The 19,695-nt window shown below is 44.0% G+C and overlaps 1 protein-coding gene across 1 annotated transcript in view; it reads right to left on the bottom strand.

Moving 5' to 3' along the window:
• The window catches only part of LOC109898953 (BAH and coiled-coil domain-containing protein 1), a 112,506-nt gene that overhangs the window by 4,648 nt on the left and 88,163 nt on the right, over window positions 1–19,695 (bottom strand). Inside the window, exons 16-21 of the mRNA XM_031836423.1 lie at window positions 17,923–18,323; window positions 17,667–17,741; window positions 3,967–4,102; window positions 3,706–3,823; window positions 3,286–3,584; window positions 2,870–3,004 (exon numbers count right to left, since the gene is read on the bottom strand). Coding sequence (XP_031692283.1) covers window positions 2,870–3,004; window positions 3,286–3,584; window positions 3,706–3,823; window positions 3,967–4,102; window positions 17,667–17,741; window positions 17,923–18,323 — 1,164 coding nt within the window. The remainder of the gene's footprint in view (window positions 1–2,869; window positions 3,005–3,285; window positions 3,585–3,705; window positions 3,824–3,966; window positions 4,103–17,666; window positions 17,742–17,922; window positions 18,324–19,695) is intronic.

Below are 19,695 nucleotides of genomic sequence, written 5' to 3'. Positions count from 1 at the left end.
AGAAAGAGAGACAGAAAGAAATAAAGGGAAAGAAAGAAGAAGAGAGATTCATAAACAAGATGTACCTAACCTTCCTTTAAACCAAGTCAAAGAGAACAAATGATGTGTAACTATAAATTACAGCCCTTAATGTGGAACTGGAGACACCTTGTCAGATTTAGTCTGTGTTGAGTTGTGAGAATGCTGTTTGACTGGAGGGCATTCAGATCAGTGACAGTTGGAACAGTGATGACGTTAGGCAGGTGGACGGGGATTCCATAGAGAGGGAAGAAGCTGTGTGATAAAATCATATTCTATATGTGTGTTATATACACTACATGACCAGAAGTATGTGGACACCTGCTCGTTGAATATCTCAGTCCATAGGCATTAATATGGAGTTGGTCCCCCCCTAGCTGCTATAACAGCCTCCACTCTTCTGGGAAGGATTTCCACTAGATGTTGGAACATTGCTGCGGAGGCTTCTATTCAGCCACAAAAGCATTAGTCAGGTCGGACACTGATGTTGGGCGATTAGGCTCGCATTCGGTGTTCCAATTCATCCCAAAGGTATTCGATGGAGATGAGGTCAGGGCTCCGTGCAGGGAAGTACATTTCTTCCACCCCGATCTCAACAAACCATTTCTGTATGGACCCTACTTTGTGCACGGGGGTGTTGTCATGCTGAAACAGGAAAGGGCCTTCCTCAAACTGTTGCCACAAAGTTGGCAGCACAGAATCATCTAGAATGTCATTGTATGATGTAGCATTAAGATTTCCCTTCACTGGAACTAAGGGGCCTAGCCCGAACGATGAAAAACAGCCCCAGACCATTATTCCTCCTCCACCAAACTTTAGAGTTGGCACTATGGTAGCGTTCTCCTGGCATCCGCCAAACCCAAATTTGTCCGTCAGACTGCCAGATGGTGAAGCGTGATTAATCACTCCAGAGAACGCTTTCCAGGGCTCCAGAGTCCAATGGTGGCTTTCAACGCTCCAGCCGATGCTTGGCATTGCACATTGTAATTTTAGGCTTGTGTGCGGCTGCTCCCAAAATTAATCTCCCGGCAAACAGTTATTGTGCTGATGTTGCTTCCAGAGGCAGTTTGGAACTTGGTAGTGAGTGTTGCAACCGAGGATACACGATTAATACGCTCATGCGCTTCAGCACTCGGCGGTCCCGTTCTGTGAGCTTGTGTAGCTTACCACTTCGCAGCTGAGCCATTGTTGCTCCTAGACGTTTCCACTTCACAATAACAGCACATATAGTTGACCAGGGCAGCTCTAGCAGGGCAGAAATTTGATGAACTGACTCGCTGGAAAGGTGTCATCCTATGATGGTGCCACGTTGACAGTCACTGAGCTTTTCAGTAAGACCATTCTACTGCCAATGTTTGTCCATTGAGATTGCATGGCTTTGTGCTCGATTTTATACACCTGTCAGCATTGAGTGTGGCTGAAATAGCCAAATACACTAATTTGAAGGGTTGCCCACATACTTTTGCATATATAGTGTATGATTAAAGATGGTCTGACTAGTAAGTTGGCCTCTGAAGCAGTTTGCCTTTATCGTTTTAGTTCCGTTCCACTTTCCCACAAGCAAAATAAAAAGTTCTGAACTGGTTTGAACCAAAAGAAAGTACCGGTTTATATTGTTCCTTTCTGTCCCTTTCTTAACCTGTGAAATCTACCGTTTTTTTTACAGTTAGGTTATTAAATGACTTCACCAATCAGTGCGGATAGAGCAGGCAAGCTAATTGTTCACATGCCTGATTGACAGACAAGTGTAGCCTATGGCGCAAGATGGACTGACATTTTGCATGTGGGGAGAGAGTGAGTGAGGGTGGAGGAGGAGGCTGGAAGCGTTGGGCACCTTGTTATGACATGCATTATCTGAATTAGGTCCACAGAATTATACCTAGGAGGAGCGGCTTCTATGAAGGAAACTTTGAATGCCCTGTGAGCTAGTTAACTAAAAAGCATGTGTGTGCAGAGCAGCACCAGAATTAAAAGCATGTCTTACCTTTTTGTAGTTAACAAATATTAGTATCTGGTTTTAAATATGCTTTAGTATCAAAAGTAAATGTAATTGCAAAAATATTTGACATTTGATCATATTAATAAGCAAACCAGACAGCAAAATTGTCATGTTTTTGTTTTTTACGTATCGCTAGGGGCACACTCCAACACGCAGACATCATTTACAAACGAAGCATGTGTGTTTAGTGAGTCCGCCAGATCAAAGGCAGTAGGGATGACCAGGGATGTTCTCTTGATGATTGTGGGAATTGGACAACTTTCCAGTCCTGCTAATCATGTCAGGGAAAATGTATGAAGTAAAAAGTACATGATTTTCTTTAGGAATGTAGTGGGGGAAAAAGTAGTTGTCAAAAAATATGAATAGTAAAGTACAGACACTCCAAAAACAATTTAAGTGGTAACTTCAAGTATTTTTACTTAAGTTCTTTACACCACTGGGAGGGGCTACAGTAGCATATGCTTCAGAGGAAGAGGGGCAGGAAGCCTAAACACACACACTGGCCAAGATGTTCAGCTGGCAGGCAGTCAAACACTGGAATAAGTTTCTGAGTGACAGAGTGAGGGCTTTGGCACTTTTCTTTTATGGGACTAGAAAATATGCCTGGAACCGGATCCCATGCTTTTAAAATAACGGTTCAGTTACAGTATGGATCACTTTTGTTCCAGGTTCCATTTCTGTCCTTCAAAAATGTGGTTATTTTCTGGTTTTCGGTTCTGTTCCCTGAACCGTTTCCAACACTTCTGGTGGTGGTATCTACAGTATGCTTATTTCACTGGTGCTGCTCAGGTGCTGTTGGCCTCAATCTCAAACAAAAGGGAGAAACCATCTAATTATGCTCTAAGCCATTACCTGGTCTCCTCTCCTGGCTCCTTCCTTCTGCCTCTTCATTGTTTGGTCCCTCTGTGGGCTTGTCTCTACTGTCCTGGGTGGAGCTTCTGCGACCACAACGTCCAGTTGAGAGCAGGGCTGGAGATGGCTCCGCACCTGAGTAAGTGAGAGAGAGAAAGAGCGAGAGAGTGAATGAGAAAATGACAGAGAGAGAGAGAGAAAGCAAGAGAGAAAGAGTGAGAACACGAAAAAATTAGAGAGCATGAGAGAGAGAGAGAAGTAGGGCAAAACAGACACAGAGAATGAATCTCTCAGAGTCTGGATCTAATGTTGACAGACCATGTCTTTACCCTCCAGGAATGTATAATCTGTGTGTGTGTGTGTGTGTGTGTGTGCGTGCGTGCGTAGGTGTGTGCGTGTGTGTGCAGTATACTCACAGTGTATCTGGTACCCATTGGGCAGCAGGCGTATGTTGGGCAGGGAGATCCTTCCTCTGTCTCCATCATCAAACTCCACCATCACACTTCCCTTCTCCTCCTCGCCCGGAACCACTCTGTGGACGTTTCCAGGGTAGAGACAACGGGAGCGTTCGCTCCAGTAGGCACACACACGTGTCCCAGCAGTCAGGATGGCCTCTGTCTGTGGCCGCACGTCCAACACCGCTTCTTGTAATATCTGTTCTAGAGAGTAGATCCTAGGCCTGTTCCCTCTCTCCCCCTCGATCACTACACGGAATCTAGGACAGGGAGATTGTATTAAATGTATTACAAGCCATTCAGCTAATCCTTTGTATCAACATGCCTATCTGTGATTAAGCAGGCCATATGAATTGGTGTCAGTAGGTGTCAGTGCCTTACATGTCAGGCAGGTCCAGAGTGTGTAGTCGGGCAGCATACAGCAGCTCATCCTCCTTAGATATCAACACCTTCAGACCATCCACCAGCATCTCCCTGCTCAACACACAGTTAAGCAGTGCTGCAGAGAGAGAGAGCAAGAAGGAGAGAGAGAAAATATAAACATTTAGCCTGGTATGTGACCCTGTGAGACTGTGTGTGTGTGTGTGTGTGTGTGTGTGTGTGTGTGTGTGTGTGTGTGTGTGTGTGTGTGTGTGTTCTCACCTGGTTCTCTGTGTGTGTGAGGTGTATGCTCCATGTCTTCCTCCTCCCCCTCAGAGAAGCTGCTCTCCTCGTCCAATCGGAATCCTTCATCAGCCGCAAAGCTCTCCAGAAGCCGGCTCACTGCACGCCCCTTAGCCTGCAACAGGAAACAGGAAATTACATAATTAGAATATATATATCTCTTTAAACTCATTTTTTTATGTAACCGTTATTTAACTAGGCAAGTCGGTTAAGAACAAATTCTTATTCACAATGACGGCCTACACCGGCCAAACCCAGACAACAATGGGCCAATTGCACACCGCCCTATAGGACTCCCAATCACAGCCGGTTGTGATACAGCCTGGATTTGAACCAGGGTGTCTGTAGTGACGCCTCTAGCACTGAGATGCATTGCCTTAGAACACTGCGCCACTCAGGAGGACCAAACCAGTGATCACCCTCCCAGGTCCTGGACAGCTACAGAGTGTGCACACACACACACACACACCTATTCTGGTTTGAGCTGGTTTCTTAATGATGAATGACGACTGATGATGGAGCTTCAAAATCAGCCTGTTTCCAAAGAGTATGTGTGTGTGTTTGTTTAGTACATATGTGTGTGTGTGTGTGTGTGTGTGTGTGTGTGTGTGTGTGTGTGTGTGTGTGTGTGTGTGTGTGTGTGTGTGTGTGTGTGTGTGTGTGTGTGTGTGTGTGTGTGTGTGTGTCTGTCAGTGTCTCAGGGCTGTTCTCACCAGAACACACTAGGCTCGTGTTTAGTCCCACCTCAGGACTGTTCTCACCAGAACACACTAGGCTGGTGTTTAGTCCCACCTCAGGGCTGTTCTCACCAGAACACGTTAGACTTGTGTTTAGTCCCACCTCAGGGCTGTTCTCACCATGTGTTTAGTCCCACCTCAGGGCTGTTCTCACCAGAACACAGTAGACTTGTGTTTAGTCCCACCTCAGGGCTGTTCTCACCAGAACACACTGGGCTGGTGTTTAGTCCCAACTCAGGGCTGTTCTCACCAGAACACACTGGGCTGGTGTTTAGTCCCAACTCAGGGCTGTTCTCACCAGAACACATTAGACTGGTGTTGAGACCACCTCAGGGCTGTTCTCACCAGAACACAGTAGACTGGAGTAAAGGCAACTCACACACGTCATCAGTCTTATTCATTGGCCGTATATCTCACCAGCTGACTCATTCAAGGTTGTTTTAAACTGATCCACCCATACAGAGTTAGCTAATAATCCCTTTGGTAAAATAGGTCATGCCATAGCTTAAGAGGTTTTTATGTGTCATGTCAAGGAAACTCGCCAAAAGCACATTTCTATTATCTTTCCAGTTAGGTAACATAGCTTCTCCTCATTCCTCCAACTGCCTAACATCATCACTGTTCCAACTGCCTAACATCATCACTGTTCCAACTGCCTAACATCATCACTGTTCCAACTGCCTAACATCATCACTGTTCCAACTGCCTAACATCATATCTGTTCCAACTGCCTAGCATCATCACTGTTCCAACTGCCTAACATCATCACTGTTCCAACTGCCTAACATCATCACTGTTCCAACTGCCTAACATCATCACTGTTCCAACTGCCTAACATCATATCTGTTCCAACTCCCTAACATCATATATGTTCCAACTGCTTAACATAATCTCTGTTGCAACTGCTTAACATCATATCTGTTCCAACTGCTTAACATCATCTCTGTTCCAACTGCTTAACATCATCTCTGTTCCAACTGCTTAACATCATATCTGTTCCAACTGCCTAAGATCATCACTGCTCCAACTGCCTAACATCATATCTGTTCCAACTGCCTAACATCATATCTGTTCCAACTGCTTAACATCATCTCTGTTCCAACTGCTTAACATCATATCTGTTCCAACTGCCTAAGATCATCACTGTTCCAACTGCTTAACATCACATCTGTTCCAACTGCCTAACATCATCTCTGTTCCAACTGCTTAACATCATCTCTGTTCCAACTGCCTAACATCACATCTGTTCCAACTGCCTACCATCATCTCTGTTCCAACTGCTTAACATCATATCTGTTCCAACTGCCTAAGATCATCACTGTTCCAACTGCCTAACATCATATCTTTTCCAACTCCCTAACATCATATCTGTTCCAACTGCCTAACATCATCACTGTTCCAACTTTTATTTATTTATTTTATTTTACCTTTATTTAACCAGGTAGGCAAGTTGAGAACAAGTTCTCATTTACAATTGCGACCTGGCCAAGATAAAGCAAAGCAGTTCGACAGATAAAACGACACAGAGTTACACATGGAGTAAAAACAAACATACAGTCAATAATGCAGTATAAACAAGTCTATATACAATGTGAGCAAATGAGGTGAGAAGGGAGGTAAAGGCAAAAAAAGGCCATGATGGCAAAGTAAATACAATATAGCAAGTAAAATACTGGAATGGTAGTTTTGCAATGGAAGAATGTGCAAAGTAGAAATAAAAAAATAATGGGGTGCAAAGGAGCAAAATAAATAAATAAATAAAAATTAAATACAGTTGGGAAAGAGGTAGTTGTTTGGGCTAAATTATAGGTGGGCTATGTACAGGTGCAGTAATCTGTGAGCTGCTCTGACAGTTGGTGCTTAAAGCTAGTGAGGGAGATAAGTGTTTCCAGTTTCAGAGATTTTTGTAGTTCGTTCCAGTCATTGGCAGCAGAGAACTGGAAGGAGAGGCGGCCAAAGAAAGAATTGGTCTTGGGGGTGACTAGAGAGATATACCTGCTGGAGCGTGTGCTACAGGTGGGAGATGCTATGGTGACCAGCGAGCTGAGATAAGGGGGGACTTTACCTAGCAGGGTCTTGTAGATGACATGGAGCCAGTGGGTTTGGCGACGAGTATGAAGCGAGGGCCAGCCAACGAGAGCGTACAGGTCGCAATGGTGGGTAGTATATGGGGCTTTGGTGATAAAACGGATTGCACTGTGATAGACTGCATCCAATTTGTTGAGTAGGGTATTGGAGGCTATTTTGTAAATGACATCGCCAAAGTCGAGGATTGGTAGGATGGTCAGTTTTACAAGGGTATGTTTGGCAGCATGAGTGAAGGATGCTTTGTTGCGAAATAGGAAGCCAATTCTAGATTTAACTTTGGATTGGAGATGTTTGATATGGGTCTGGAAGGAGAGTTTACAGTCTAACCAGACACCTAAGTATTTGTAGTTGTCCACGTATTCTAAGTCAGAGCCGTCCAGAGTAGTGATGTTGGACAGGCGGGTAGGTGCAGGTAGCGATCGGTTGAAGAGCATGCATTTAGTTTTACTTGTATTTAAGAGCAATTGGAGGCCACGGAAGGAGAGTTGTATGGCATTGAAGCTTGCCTGGAGGGTTGTTAACACAGTGTCCAAAGAAGGGCCGGAAGTATACAGAATGGTGTCGTCTGCGTAGAGGTGGATCAGGGACTCACCAGCAGCAAGAGCGACCTCATTGATGTATACAGAGAAGAGAGTCGGTCCAAGAATTGAACCCTGTGGCACCCCCATAGAGACTGCCAGAGGTCCGGACAGCAGACCCTCCGACTTGACACACTGAACTCTATCAGAGAAGTAGTTGGTGAACCAGGCGAGGCAATCATTTGAGAAACCAAGGCTGTCGAGTCTGCCGATGAGGATATGGTGATTGACAGAGTCGAAAGCCTTGGCCAGATCAATGAATACGGCTGCACAGTAATGTTTCTTATCGATGGCGGTTAAGATATCGTTTAGGACCTTGAGCGTGGCTGAGGTGCACCCATGACCAGCTCTGAAACCAGATTGCATAGCAGAGAAGGTATGGTGAGATTCGAAATGGTCGGTAATCTGTTTGTTGACTTGGCTTTCGAAGACCTTAGAAAGGCACGGTAGGATAGATATAGGTCTGTAGCAGTTTGGGTCAAGAGTGTCCCCCCCTTTGAAGAGGGGGATGACCGCAGCTGCTTTCCAATCTTTGGGAATCTCAGACGACACGAAAGAGAGGTTGAACAGGCTAGTAATAGGGGTGGCAACAATTTCGGCAGATAATTTTAGAAAGAAAGGGTCCAGATTGTCTAGCCCGGCTGATTTGTAGGGGTCCAGATTTTGCAGCTCTTTCAGAACATCAGCTGAATGGATTTGGGAGAAGGAGAAATGGGGAAGGCTTGGGCGAGTTGCTGTTGGGGGTGCAGTGCTGTTGTCCGGGGTAGGAGTAGCCAGGTGGAAAGCATGGCCAGCCGTAGAAAAATGCTTATTGAAATTCTCAATTATGGTGGATTTATCAGTGGTGACAGTGTTTCCTATCTTCAGTGCAGTGGGCAGCTGGGAGGAGGTGTTCTTATTCTCCATGGACTTTACAGTGTCCCAGAACTTTTTTGAGTTAGTGTTGCAGGAAGCAAATTTCTGCTTGAAAAAGCTAGCCTTGGCTTTTCTAACTGCCTGTGTATAATGATTTCTAGCTTCCCTGAACAGCTGCATATCACGGGGGCTGTTCGATGCTAATGCAGAACGCCATAGGATGTTTTTGTGTTGGTTAAGGGCAGTCAGGTCTGGGGAGAACCAAGGGCTATATCTGTTCCTGGTTCTAAATTTCTTGAATGGGGCATGTTTATTTAAGATGGTTAGGAAGGCATTTAAAAAAAATATCCAGGCATCCTCTACTGACGGGATGAGATCAATATCCTTCCAGGATACCCCGGCCAGGTCGATTAGAAAGGCCTGCTCGCAGAAGTGTTTCAGGGAGCGTTTTACAGTGATGAGTGGAGGTCGTTTGACCGCTGACCCATTACGGATGCAGGCAATGAGGCAGTGATCGCTGAGATCTTGGTTGAAGACAGCAGAGGTGTATTTAGAGGGGAAGTTGGTTAGGATGATATCTATGAGGGTGCCCGTGTTTAAGGTTTTGGGGAGGTACCTGGTAGGTTCATTGATTATTTGTGTGAGATTGAGGGCATCAAGTTTAGATTGTAGGATGGCTGGGGTGTTAAGCATGTTCCAGTTTAGGTCGCCTAGCAGCACGAACTCTGAAGATAGATGGGGCGCAATCAGTTCACATATGGTGTCCAGAGCACAGCTGGGGGCAGAGGGTGGTCTATAGCAGGCGGCAACGGTGAGAGACTTGTTTTTAGAGAGGTGGATTTTTAAAAGTAGAAGTTCAAATTGTTTGGGTACAGACCTGGATAGTAGGACAGAACTCTGCAGGCTATCTTTGCAGTAGATTGCAACACCGCCCCCTTTGGCAGTTCTATCTTGTCTGAAAATGTTGTAGTTTGGAATTAAAACTTCAGAATTTTTGGTGGTCTTCCTAAGCCAGGATTCAGACACAGCTAGAACATCCGGGTTGGCAGAGTGTGCTAAAGCAGTGAATAGAACAAACTTAGGGAGGAGGCTTCTAATGTTAACATGCATGAAACCAAGGCTATTACGGTTACAGAAGTCGTCAAAAGAGAGCGCCTGGGGAATAGGAGTGGAGCTAGGCACTGCAGGGCCTGGATTCACCTCTACATCGCCAGAGGAACATAGGAGGAGTAGAATAAGGGTACGGCTAAAAGCTATGAGAATTGGTCGTCTAGAACGTCTGGAACATAGAGTAAAAGGAGGTTTCTGGGGGCGATAAAATAGCATCAAGGTATAATGTACAGACAAATGTATGGTAGGATGTGAATACAGTGGAGGTAAACCTAGGTATTGAGTGATGAAGAGAGAGATATTGTCTCTAGAAACATCGTTGAAACCAGGAGATGTCATTGCATGTGTGGGTGGTGGAACTAATAGGTTGGATAAGGTATAGTGAGCAGGACTAGAGGCTCTACAGTGAAATAAGCCAATAAACACTAACCAGAACAGAAATGGACAAGACATATTGACATTAAGGATAGGCATGCTTAGTCGAGTGATCAAAAGGGTCCGGTGAGTGGAGAGGTTGGTTGGTGATTTAGACAGCTAGCCAGGGCATCGGTAGCAAGCTAGCATAGGATGGAGGTCTGTTAGCCACCCCTTACGTTCCGTCAGTAGATTAGTGGGGTTCCGTGTGGTAGAGGGGATTAATCCAAATCACACAACAACAACAAAAATAAAAACAATAGATATAGTTATAGAGGACCAAGAAGAAAAGATAATAATAATTTAAAAAATAATTTAAAAAATAAAAAAATTAAAAAAATTGTCCGATTGTCTATTCAGATAGCAGCCGGTAAGACAGCTAACGGTTAGCAGGCCGCAGATGGGCGTTCAGGTAACGTCGCGACGGAGGAGCCGGCCGAATAACTCCTTCGGGTAGATAACGTCGGCAGTCCAGTTGTGAAGGCCCGGTGGGGCTCCGCGAAGGCAGTAAAACGGGTCCGGATAGGTGACTGCAGCCCAGGTGTGATTGATGGAACTCAGGAGTGATTGACGGAGCTTGCTAGCTCCGGAATAATTGATGTTTGCTCCGGAATCGACGAAGGCCGATGGTCACACGGATAGCAGCTAGCTAGCTGTGAGATCCGGGTATGAATGTCCAGGGACATGGAGAGAAAAATTGGTCCGGTATGTTCCGTTCCGAGCCGCGCCAACTGCCTAACATCATCTATGTTCCAACTGCCTAACATCATCACTGTTCCAACTGCCTAACATCATCACTGTTCCAACTGCCTAACATCATCACTGTTCCAACTGCCTAACATCATCTCTGTTCCAACTGCTTAACATCATCTCTGTTCCAACTGCCTAACATCACATCTGTTCCAACTGCCTAACATCATCTCTGTTCCAACTGCTTAACATCATATCTGTTCCAGCTGCCTAAGATCATCACTGTTCCAACTGCCTAACATCATATATTTTCCAACTCCCTAACATCATCTCTTTTCCAACTGCCTAACATCATCTCTGTTCCAACTGCCTAACATCATCTCTGTTCCAACTGCCTAACATCATCACTGTTCCAACTGCCTAACATCATCACTGTTCCAACTGCCTAACATCATCACTGTTCCAACTGCCTAACATCATCTCTGTTCCAACTGCCTAACATCATCACTGTTCCAACTGCCTAACATCATCACTGTTCCGACTGCCTAAAATCATCACTGTTCCAACTGCCTAACATCATCACTGTTCCAACTGCCTAACATCATCACTGTTCCAACTGCCTAACATCATATCTGTTCCAACTGCCTAACATCATATATGTTCCAACTGCTTAACATCACATCTGTTCCAACTGCTTAACATCATATCTGTTCCAACTGCTTAACATCATATCTGTTCCAATTGCCTAAGATCATCACATCCAACTGCTTAACATCATATCTGTTCCAACTGCTTAACATCATATCTGTTCCAACTGCTTAACATCATATCTGTTCCAACTGCTTAACTTCTTCGATATAGGGGGCGCTCTTTTAATTTTTTTAAACAAGATATTTTGTTACGAAAAGATGCCCGACTATGCATATAATTGACAGCTTTGGAAAGAAAACACTCTAACGTTTCCAAAACTGCAAAGATATTGTCTGTGAGTGCCACAGAACTGATGTTACAGAAAAAAACCAGATAAAAATACAATCAGGAAGTGCCGCATTTTTTTAAACCGCCTCATGGCAATGACTCCTTATATGGCTGTGGAGGAGCTAGGAGTCAGCTTACCTTTTCCACATTTTCCCCAAGGTGTCTGCAGCATTGTGATGTATTTGTAGGCATATCATTGGAAGATTGACCCTAAGAGACTACATTTACCAGGTGGTCGCTTGGTGTCCTCCGTTGCAATTATTGCGTAATCTCCAGCTGCAAGTACTTTTCCGTTTGCTACTGAGGAGAAACCCAACTGCCACGAAGGATTTATCATCGAATAGATATGTGAAAAACACCTTGAGGATGATTCTAAACAACGTTTGCCATGTTTCTGTCGATATTATGGAGTTCATTTGGAAAAAAGTATGGCGTTGTAGTGAATGAATTTTCGCTTTTTTTTCTTAGCCAACAGTGATGAACAAAACAGAGCGATTTCTCCTACAGAAATAATCTTTTTGGAAAAAATGAACATTTGCTATCTAACTGAGAGTCTCCTCATTGAAAACATCCGAAGTTCTTCAAAGGTAAATTATTTTATTTGAATGCTTTTCTTGTTTTTGTGAAAATGTTGCCTGCTGAATGCTAGGCTTAATGCTATGCTAGGCTATCAATACTCTTACACAAATGCTTGTGTAGCTTTGGTTGAAAAGCATATTTTGAAAATCTGAGATGACAGTGTTGTTAACAAAAGGCTAAGCTTGTGTTTCAATATATTTATTTCATTTCATTTGCGATTTTCATGAATAGAAAAAGTTCCGTTATGCTAATGCGTTACAGTTGAAGTATTTTCTCAGCCAAGCAGGATGAAAAAACGTGACGTTTTTCACTTACAAAAATATTATTTTGGGAAAAAAGGAACATTTGCTATCTAACTAGGAGTCTCCTGAGTGAAAGCATCTGAAGTTCTTCAAAGGTAAATTATTTAATTTGGTTGCTTTTCTTATTTTAGTGAAAATGTTGCCTGCTGCCAGCACAGCCTAGCATAGCATTATGCCATGCTAAACTTACACAAATGCTTGTCTAGCGTTGGCTGTAACGCATATTTCGAAAATCTGAGATGACAGTGTTGTTAACAAAAGGCTAAGCTTGTGTTTGAATATATTTATTTCATTTGTGATTTTCATGAATAGGAAACGTTGCGTTATGGTAATGTGCTTGAGGCAATGATTATGCTCCCGGATACGGGATTTCTCGTCGCTAGAGGTTAACATCACATCTGTTCCAACTGCTTAACATCACATCTGTTCCAACTGCTTAACATCACATCTGTTCCAACTGCCTAACATCATATATGTTCCAACTGCTTAACATCACACCTGTTCCAACTGCCTAACATCACATCTGTTCCAACTGCCGAAAATCATATCTGTTCCAACTGCTTAACATCACATCTGTTCCAACTGCTTAACATCACATCTCTTCCAACTGCTTAACATCACATCTCTTCCAACTGCCTAACATCATCTCTGTTCCAACTGCTTAACATCATATCTGTTCCAACTGCCTAACATCATCCCTAAAGCCAACACCTCATTTGGCCGCCTTTCGTTCCAGTACTCTGCTGCCTGTGACTGGAACGAATTGCAAAAATCGCTGAAGTTGGAGACTTTTATCTCCCTCACCAACTTCAAACATCAGCTATCTGAGCAGCTAACCGATCGCTGCAGCTGTACATAGTCTATTGGTAAATAGCCCACCCTTTTCACCTACCTCATCCCCATACTGTTTTTATTTATTTACTTTTCTGCTCTTCTGCACACCAATATCTCTACCTGTACATGACCATCTGATCATTTATCACTCCAGTGTTAATCTGCAAAATTGTAATTATTTGCCTACCTCCTCATGCCTTTTGCACACATTGTATATAGACCCCCCCTTTGTTTTCTACTGTGTTATTGACTTGTTAATTGTTTACTCCATGTGTAACTCTTTGTTGTATGCTCACACTGCTATGCTTTATCTTGGCCAGGTCGCAGTTGCAAATGAGAACTTGTTCTCAACTAGCCTACCTGGTTAAATAAAGGTGAAATAAAAAAATCATCTCTGTTCCAACTGCTTTACATTATATCTGTTCCAACTGCCTAAGATCATCACTGTTCCAACTGCTTAACATCACATCTGTTCCAACTGCCTAACATCATATCTGTTCCAACTCCCTAACATCATATCTGTTCAAACCGCTTAACATCATCTCTGTTCCAACTGCTTAACATCATATCTGTTCCAACTGCCTAAGATCATCACTGCTCCAACTGCCTAACATCATATCTGTTCCAACTGCCTAACATCATATCTGTTCCAACTGCTTAACATCACATCTGTTCCAACTTCTTAACATCACATCTGTTCCAACTGCTTAACATCACATCTGTTCCAACTGCCTAACATCACATCTGTTCCAACTGCCTAACATCACATCTGTTCCAACTGCCTAACATCATATCTGTTCCAACTGCTTAACATCATATCTGTTCCAACTGCTTAACATCATATCTGTTCCAACTGCTTATCATCATATATGTTCCAACTGCCTAACTTCATCTCTGTTCCAACTGCTTAACATCATATCTGTTCCAACTGCTTAACATCATATCTGTTCCAACTGCTTAACATCATATCTGTTCCAACTGCCTAACTTCATCTCTCTTCCAACTGCTTAACATCATATCTGTTCCAACTGCCTAATAAGATCATCACTGTTCCAACTGTTTAACATCACATCTGTTCCAACTGCCTAACATCATATCTGTTCCAACTGCTTAACATCACATCTGTTCCAACTGCCTAACATCACATCTGTTCCAATTGCTTAACATCACATCTGTTCCAACTGCCTAACATCATATCTGTTCCAACTGCCTAACATCATATCTGTTCCAACTGCCTAACATCATATCTGTTCCAACTGCCTAACATCATATCTGTTCCAACTGTCTAACATTATCTCTGTTCCAACTTCCAACAGAACTTCTGGCGCCGACAGAGATGGCCGCCTCGCTTCTCGTTCCTAGGAAACTATGCAGTATTTAGTTTTTTTATATGTTATTTTTTACATTGTTACCCCAGGTAATCTTAGATTTTATTACATACAGCCGGGAGGAACTATTGAATATAAGAGCAACGTCAACTCACCAAAATTAAGACCAGGAATACGACTTTCCAGAAGCGGATCCTCTGTTTTGCACACCACCCAGGACAATGGATCGGATCCCAGCCGGCGACCCAAAACAACGACGACGCAGAAGGGGCAGACAGAGCGGTCTTCTGATCAGGCGCTGTAGACAGTCACATCATCGCACAACGCTCCCGAGCATACTACTCGCCAATGTCCAGTCTCTTGACAACAAGGTAGACGAAATCCATGCAAGGGTAGCCTTCCAGAGAGACATCAGAGACTGTAACGTTTTTTGTTTCACGGAAACATGGCTCACATGAGACACGCTATCGAAATCCGTACAGCCAGCTGGTTTATTCACGCATCACGCCGACAGAAACAAGCATCTTTCTGGTAAGACGAAGGGCGGGGGTGTATGCCTTATGATTAACGAGACGTGGTGTGATCATAACAACATACAGGAACTCAAGTCCTTCTGTTCACCTGACTTAGAATTCCTCACAATTAAATGCAGACTGCATTATCTACCTCGAGAATTCTCTTAGATTATCATCACAGCCGCATATATCCCCCCCAAGCAGACACATCGATGGCCCTGAACGAACTTCATTTGACTCTATGTAAACTGGAAACTACATATCCTGAGGCTGCATTTATTGTAGCTGGGGATTTTAACAAGGCTAATCTGAAAACAAGGCTCCCTAAATTCTATCAGCATATCGATTGTGCAACCAGGGCTGGCAAAACCCTAGATCATTGTTATTCTAACTTCCACAACGCATATAAGGCCCTCCCCCGCCCTCCTTTCGGAAAAGCTGACCACGACTCCATTTTGTTGCTCCCTGCCTATAGACAGAAAATAAAACAGGAAGCTCCCGCGCTCAGGTCTGTTCAACGCTGGTCCGACCAATCGGATTCCATGCTTCAAGATTGCTTCGATCACGTGGACTGGGATATGTATACATCAACAACATTGATGTATACGCTGATTCGGGGAGAGGGTTTATTAGCTAGTGCATCGGCGATGTCGTACCCACAGCGTCTATTAAAACATTCCCAAACCAGAAACGGTGGATAGATGGCAGCATTCGCGCAAAACTGAAAGCGCGCACCACTACTTTTAATCAGGGAAAGGTGACTGGAAACATGACCAAATACAAACAGTGTAGCTATTCCCTCCCTAAGGCAATCAAACACATCTGTTCCAACTGCCTAACATCACATCTGTTCCAACTGCCTAACATCACATCTTTTCCAACTGCCTAACATCATATCTGTTCCAACTGCCTAACATCATATCTGTTCCAACTGCCTAACATCACATCTGTTCCAACTGCCTAACATCACATCTGTTCCAACTGCCTAACATCACATCTGTTCCAACTGCCTAACATCACATCTTTTCCAACTGCCTAACATCACATCTGTTCCAACTGCCTAACATCATCACTGTTCCAAATGCCTAACATCATATCTGTTCCAACTGCCTAACATCACATCTGTTCCAACTGCCTAACATCACATCTGTTCCAACTGCCTAACATCACATCTGTTCCAACTGCCTAACATCATCACTGTTCCAAATGCCTAACATCATATCTGTTCCAACTGCCTAACATGACATCTGTTCCAACTGCCTAACATCATCACTGTTCCAACTGCCTAACATCACATCTGTTCCAACTGCCTAACATCACATCTGTTCCAACTGCCTAACATCATATCTGTTCCAACTGCCTAACATCACATCTGTTCCAACTGCCTAACATCACATCTGTTCCAACTGCCTAACATCACATCTGTTCCAACTGCCTAACATCACATATTTTCCAACTGCCTAACATCATCACTGTTCCAAATGCCTAACATCATATCTGTTCCAACTGCCTAACATCACATCTGTTCCAACTGCCTAACATCACATCTGTTCCAACTGCCTAACATCATATCTGTTCCAACTGCCTAACATCACATCTGTTCCAACTGCCTAACATCACATATTTTCCAACTGCCTAACATCACATCTGTTCCAACTGCCTAACATCATATCTGTTCCAACTGCCTAACATCACATCTGTTCCAACTGCCTAACATCACATCTGTTCCAACTGCCTAACATCACATCTGTTCCAACTGCCTAACATCATATCTGTTCCAACTGCCTAACATCACATCTGTTCCAACTGCCTAACATCACATCTGTTCCAACTGCCTAACATCACATCTGTTCCAACTGCCTAACATCATATCTGTTCCAACTGCCTAACATCATCACTGTTCCACCTGCCTAACATCATATCTGTTCCAACTGCCTAACATCATCACTGTTCCAACTGCCTAACATCATCTCTGTTCCAACTGCTTAACATCATCTCTGTTCCACCTGCCTAACATCATCACTGTTCCACCTGCCTAACATCATCACTGTTCCAACTGCCTAACATCTTCACTGTTCCACCTGCCTAACATCATATCTGTTCCAACTGCCTAACATCTTCACTGTTCCACCTGCCTAACATCATCACTGTTCCAACTGCCTAACATCATCACTGTTCCAACTGCCTAACATCATCACTGTTCCAACTGCCTAACATCTTCACTGTTCCACCTGCCTAACATCATCACTGTTCCAACTGCCTAACATCATATCTGTTCCAACTGCCTAACATCATATCTGTTCCAACTGCTTAACATCATCACTGTTCCAACTGCTTAACATCATCTCTGTTCCACCTGCCTAACATCATCACTGTTCCACCTGCCTAACATCATCACTGTTCCAACTGCCTAACATCATCACTGTTCCAACTGCCTAGCATCATCACTGTTCCAACTGCCTAACATCATCACTGTTCCACCTGCCTAACATCTTCACTGTTCCAACTGCCACTGAATGCCCTCTAGTCACGCCACCTCTCTCTTCTACTGTACTCTCCCTGTTGTTTCTACTCAGGATTCGCCACCAACTGTCATTTCCTGTTCCTCACTGCCTCTTTCCTGTTGCCCCTATCCCTCCTCCACCATGCCCATTCTGACCCCCATCCCCACCTGCTTCTTCCTGCTCCTCCTGCCCCTGGTGGTGTCCTCTCTCTGGGTCTCAGTCTCTAGCCAGCAGCCCCTCCTCTGGAAAAACCACAAAGGACAGGTTAGTATTATAGACAATGATCATGATCACCATGTAGCTAGGGAGACACCGTAACACGTGCATCTTAGCTGTCTCAAGTAGTTCAGGGAGATTTTAACAGAGGAGGAAGCCATTTTTGATGAACCTAGAGACCCGGGTCCTTCCATTCTCCAACCTCACCTTTCCCAGAAAGCTTTGTTGTCCCGAGATCTTCCTCTTTGCCTGCGCCACTGGTCCCTGGACCCCCCTGCTGTCCTGGAGGCTGTTGCCCACTAACGAGACTCTCCAGCTGGGTACAGGTTCTCTCCTAGCCCCTTGTGGCTCCTGGAGCTCTGGGCATCTCCCATCTACAGTAGCAGGGCCTGGCCTGCAGGGGGCCCCTCTCCTCCTCAGTGCCACACTGGGCATGCTCACATCATCACATTGCCTCTCCTCCTTGCTCCTGGCTTTCTGATTGGCTTGGAGCTTAGCGGTTGGGCCAGTCGCAGCAGAGTTTGTTGGCGTGTCTTTAGAGGATGGTATCGTTGTATTTACGTCATTGAGTCCTTCGTCGCTGTCATAGCGCCTCTCTTCTTCCTCCTCTGTGGGATCAAGGGATCAATATAATACATTAGAAACTATTTGGAGATCAGTTGTGGCACGACCATCTCAATCTCAGGATCTATCTGGTGACAGTGTAGAGTAGCTATATCGTAAAATAACTCAGTGGCCTTTACCCTTTAGGCAACAAACTATCACACAGCACAGAGAGGCAGGGAAGACACCACACAAACTAAGCAGGGAAGACACCACACAAACTATCACACAAACTGTCACACAGGACAGATAAGCAGGGAAGACACCACACAAACTAAGCAGGGAAGACACCACACAAACTATCACACAAACTATCACACAGCACATATGAGAAGGGAAGACACCACACAAACTATCACACAGCACAGATAAGCAGGGAAGACACCACACACTATCACACAGCACAGATAAGCAGGGAAGACACCACACACACTATCACACAGCACAGATAAGCAGGGAAGACACCACACACACTATCACACAGCATAGATAAGCAGTGAAGACAAACTGTGTATATATATATATATATATATATATATCACACAGGACATATAAGCAGTGAAGACACCACACAAACTATCACACAGCACAGATAAGCAGGGAAGACACCACAGTGGGTATCACACAGCACAGTGGGGAGAACAAGTATTTGATACACTGCCGGGAATGCAGGTTTTCCTACTTACAAAGAATGTAGAGGTCTGTAATTTTTTATCAAAGGTACACTTCAACTGTGAGAGATGGAATCTAAAACAAAAATCCAGAAAATCACATTGTATGATTTTTAAGTAATTCATTTATATTTTATTGCATGACATAAGTATTTGATCACCTACCAACCAGTAAGAATTCCGGCTCTCACAGACCTGTTAGTTTTTCTTTAACCTCTTGGTGTTAGGGGGCAGTATTTTCATTTTTGGGAAAAAAACGTTCCAGTTTTTAACGGGATATTTTGTCAGGACAAGATGCTAGAATATGCATATAATTAACAGCTTTGGATAGAAAACACTAACGTTTCCTAAACTGTAAAGATATTGTCTGTGAGTATAACAGAACTGATGTTTCAGGCGAAAGCCTGAGAAAAATCCAATCCGGAAGTGCTCCAGGTTTTGAAAGCGCTGCGTTCCAATGACTCCCTATATGGCTGTGAATGTACCATCAACGAGCTTACGCTTTCTACATATTCCCCAAGGTGTCTACAGCATTGTGACATAGTTTTACGCATTTCTGTTGAAGAATAGCCGTATGGGGGCACATTGCGTAAGTGGTTACATGGTGGCTCTGAGAGAGATTCTCGCGTAAAGTGCAGAGGTAGCCATTACTCCAATCGGTCCTAGAGAAAAAGTAATTGTCCCGATGGATATATAATCGAATAGA

This window comes from Oncorhynchus kisutch, linkage group LG11 (genome assembly GCF_002021735.2).
Source record: "Oncorhynchus kisutch isolate 150728-3 linkage group LG11, Okis_V2, whole genome shotgun sequence".
In the NCBI taxonomy this organism is placed as follows: domain Eukaryota; kingdom Metazoa; phylum Chordata; class Actinopteri; order Salmoniformes; family Salmonidae; genus Oncorhynchus; species Oncorhynchus kisutch.
This window is presented reverse-complemented; position numbering and strand designations above follow the sequence as displayed.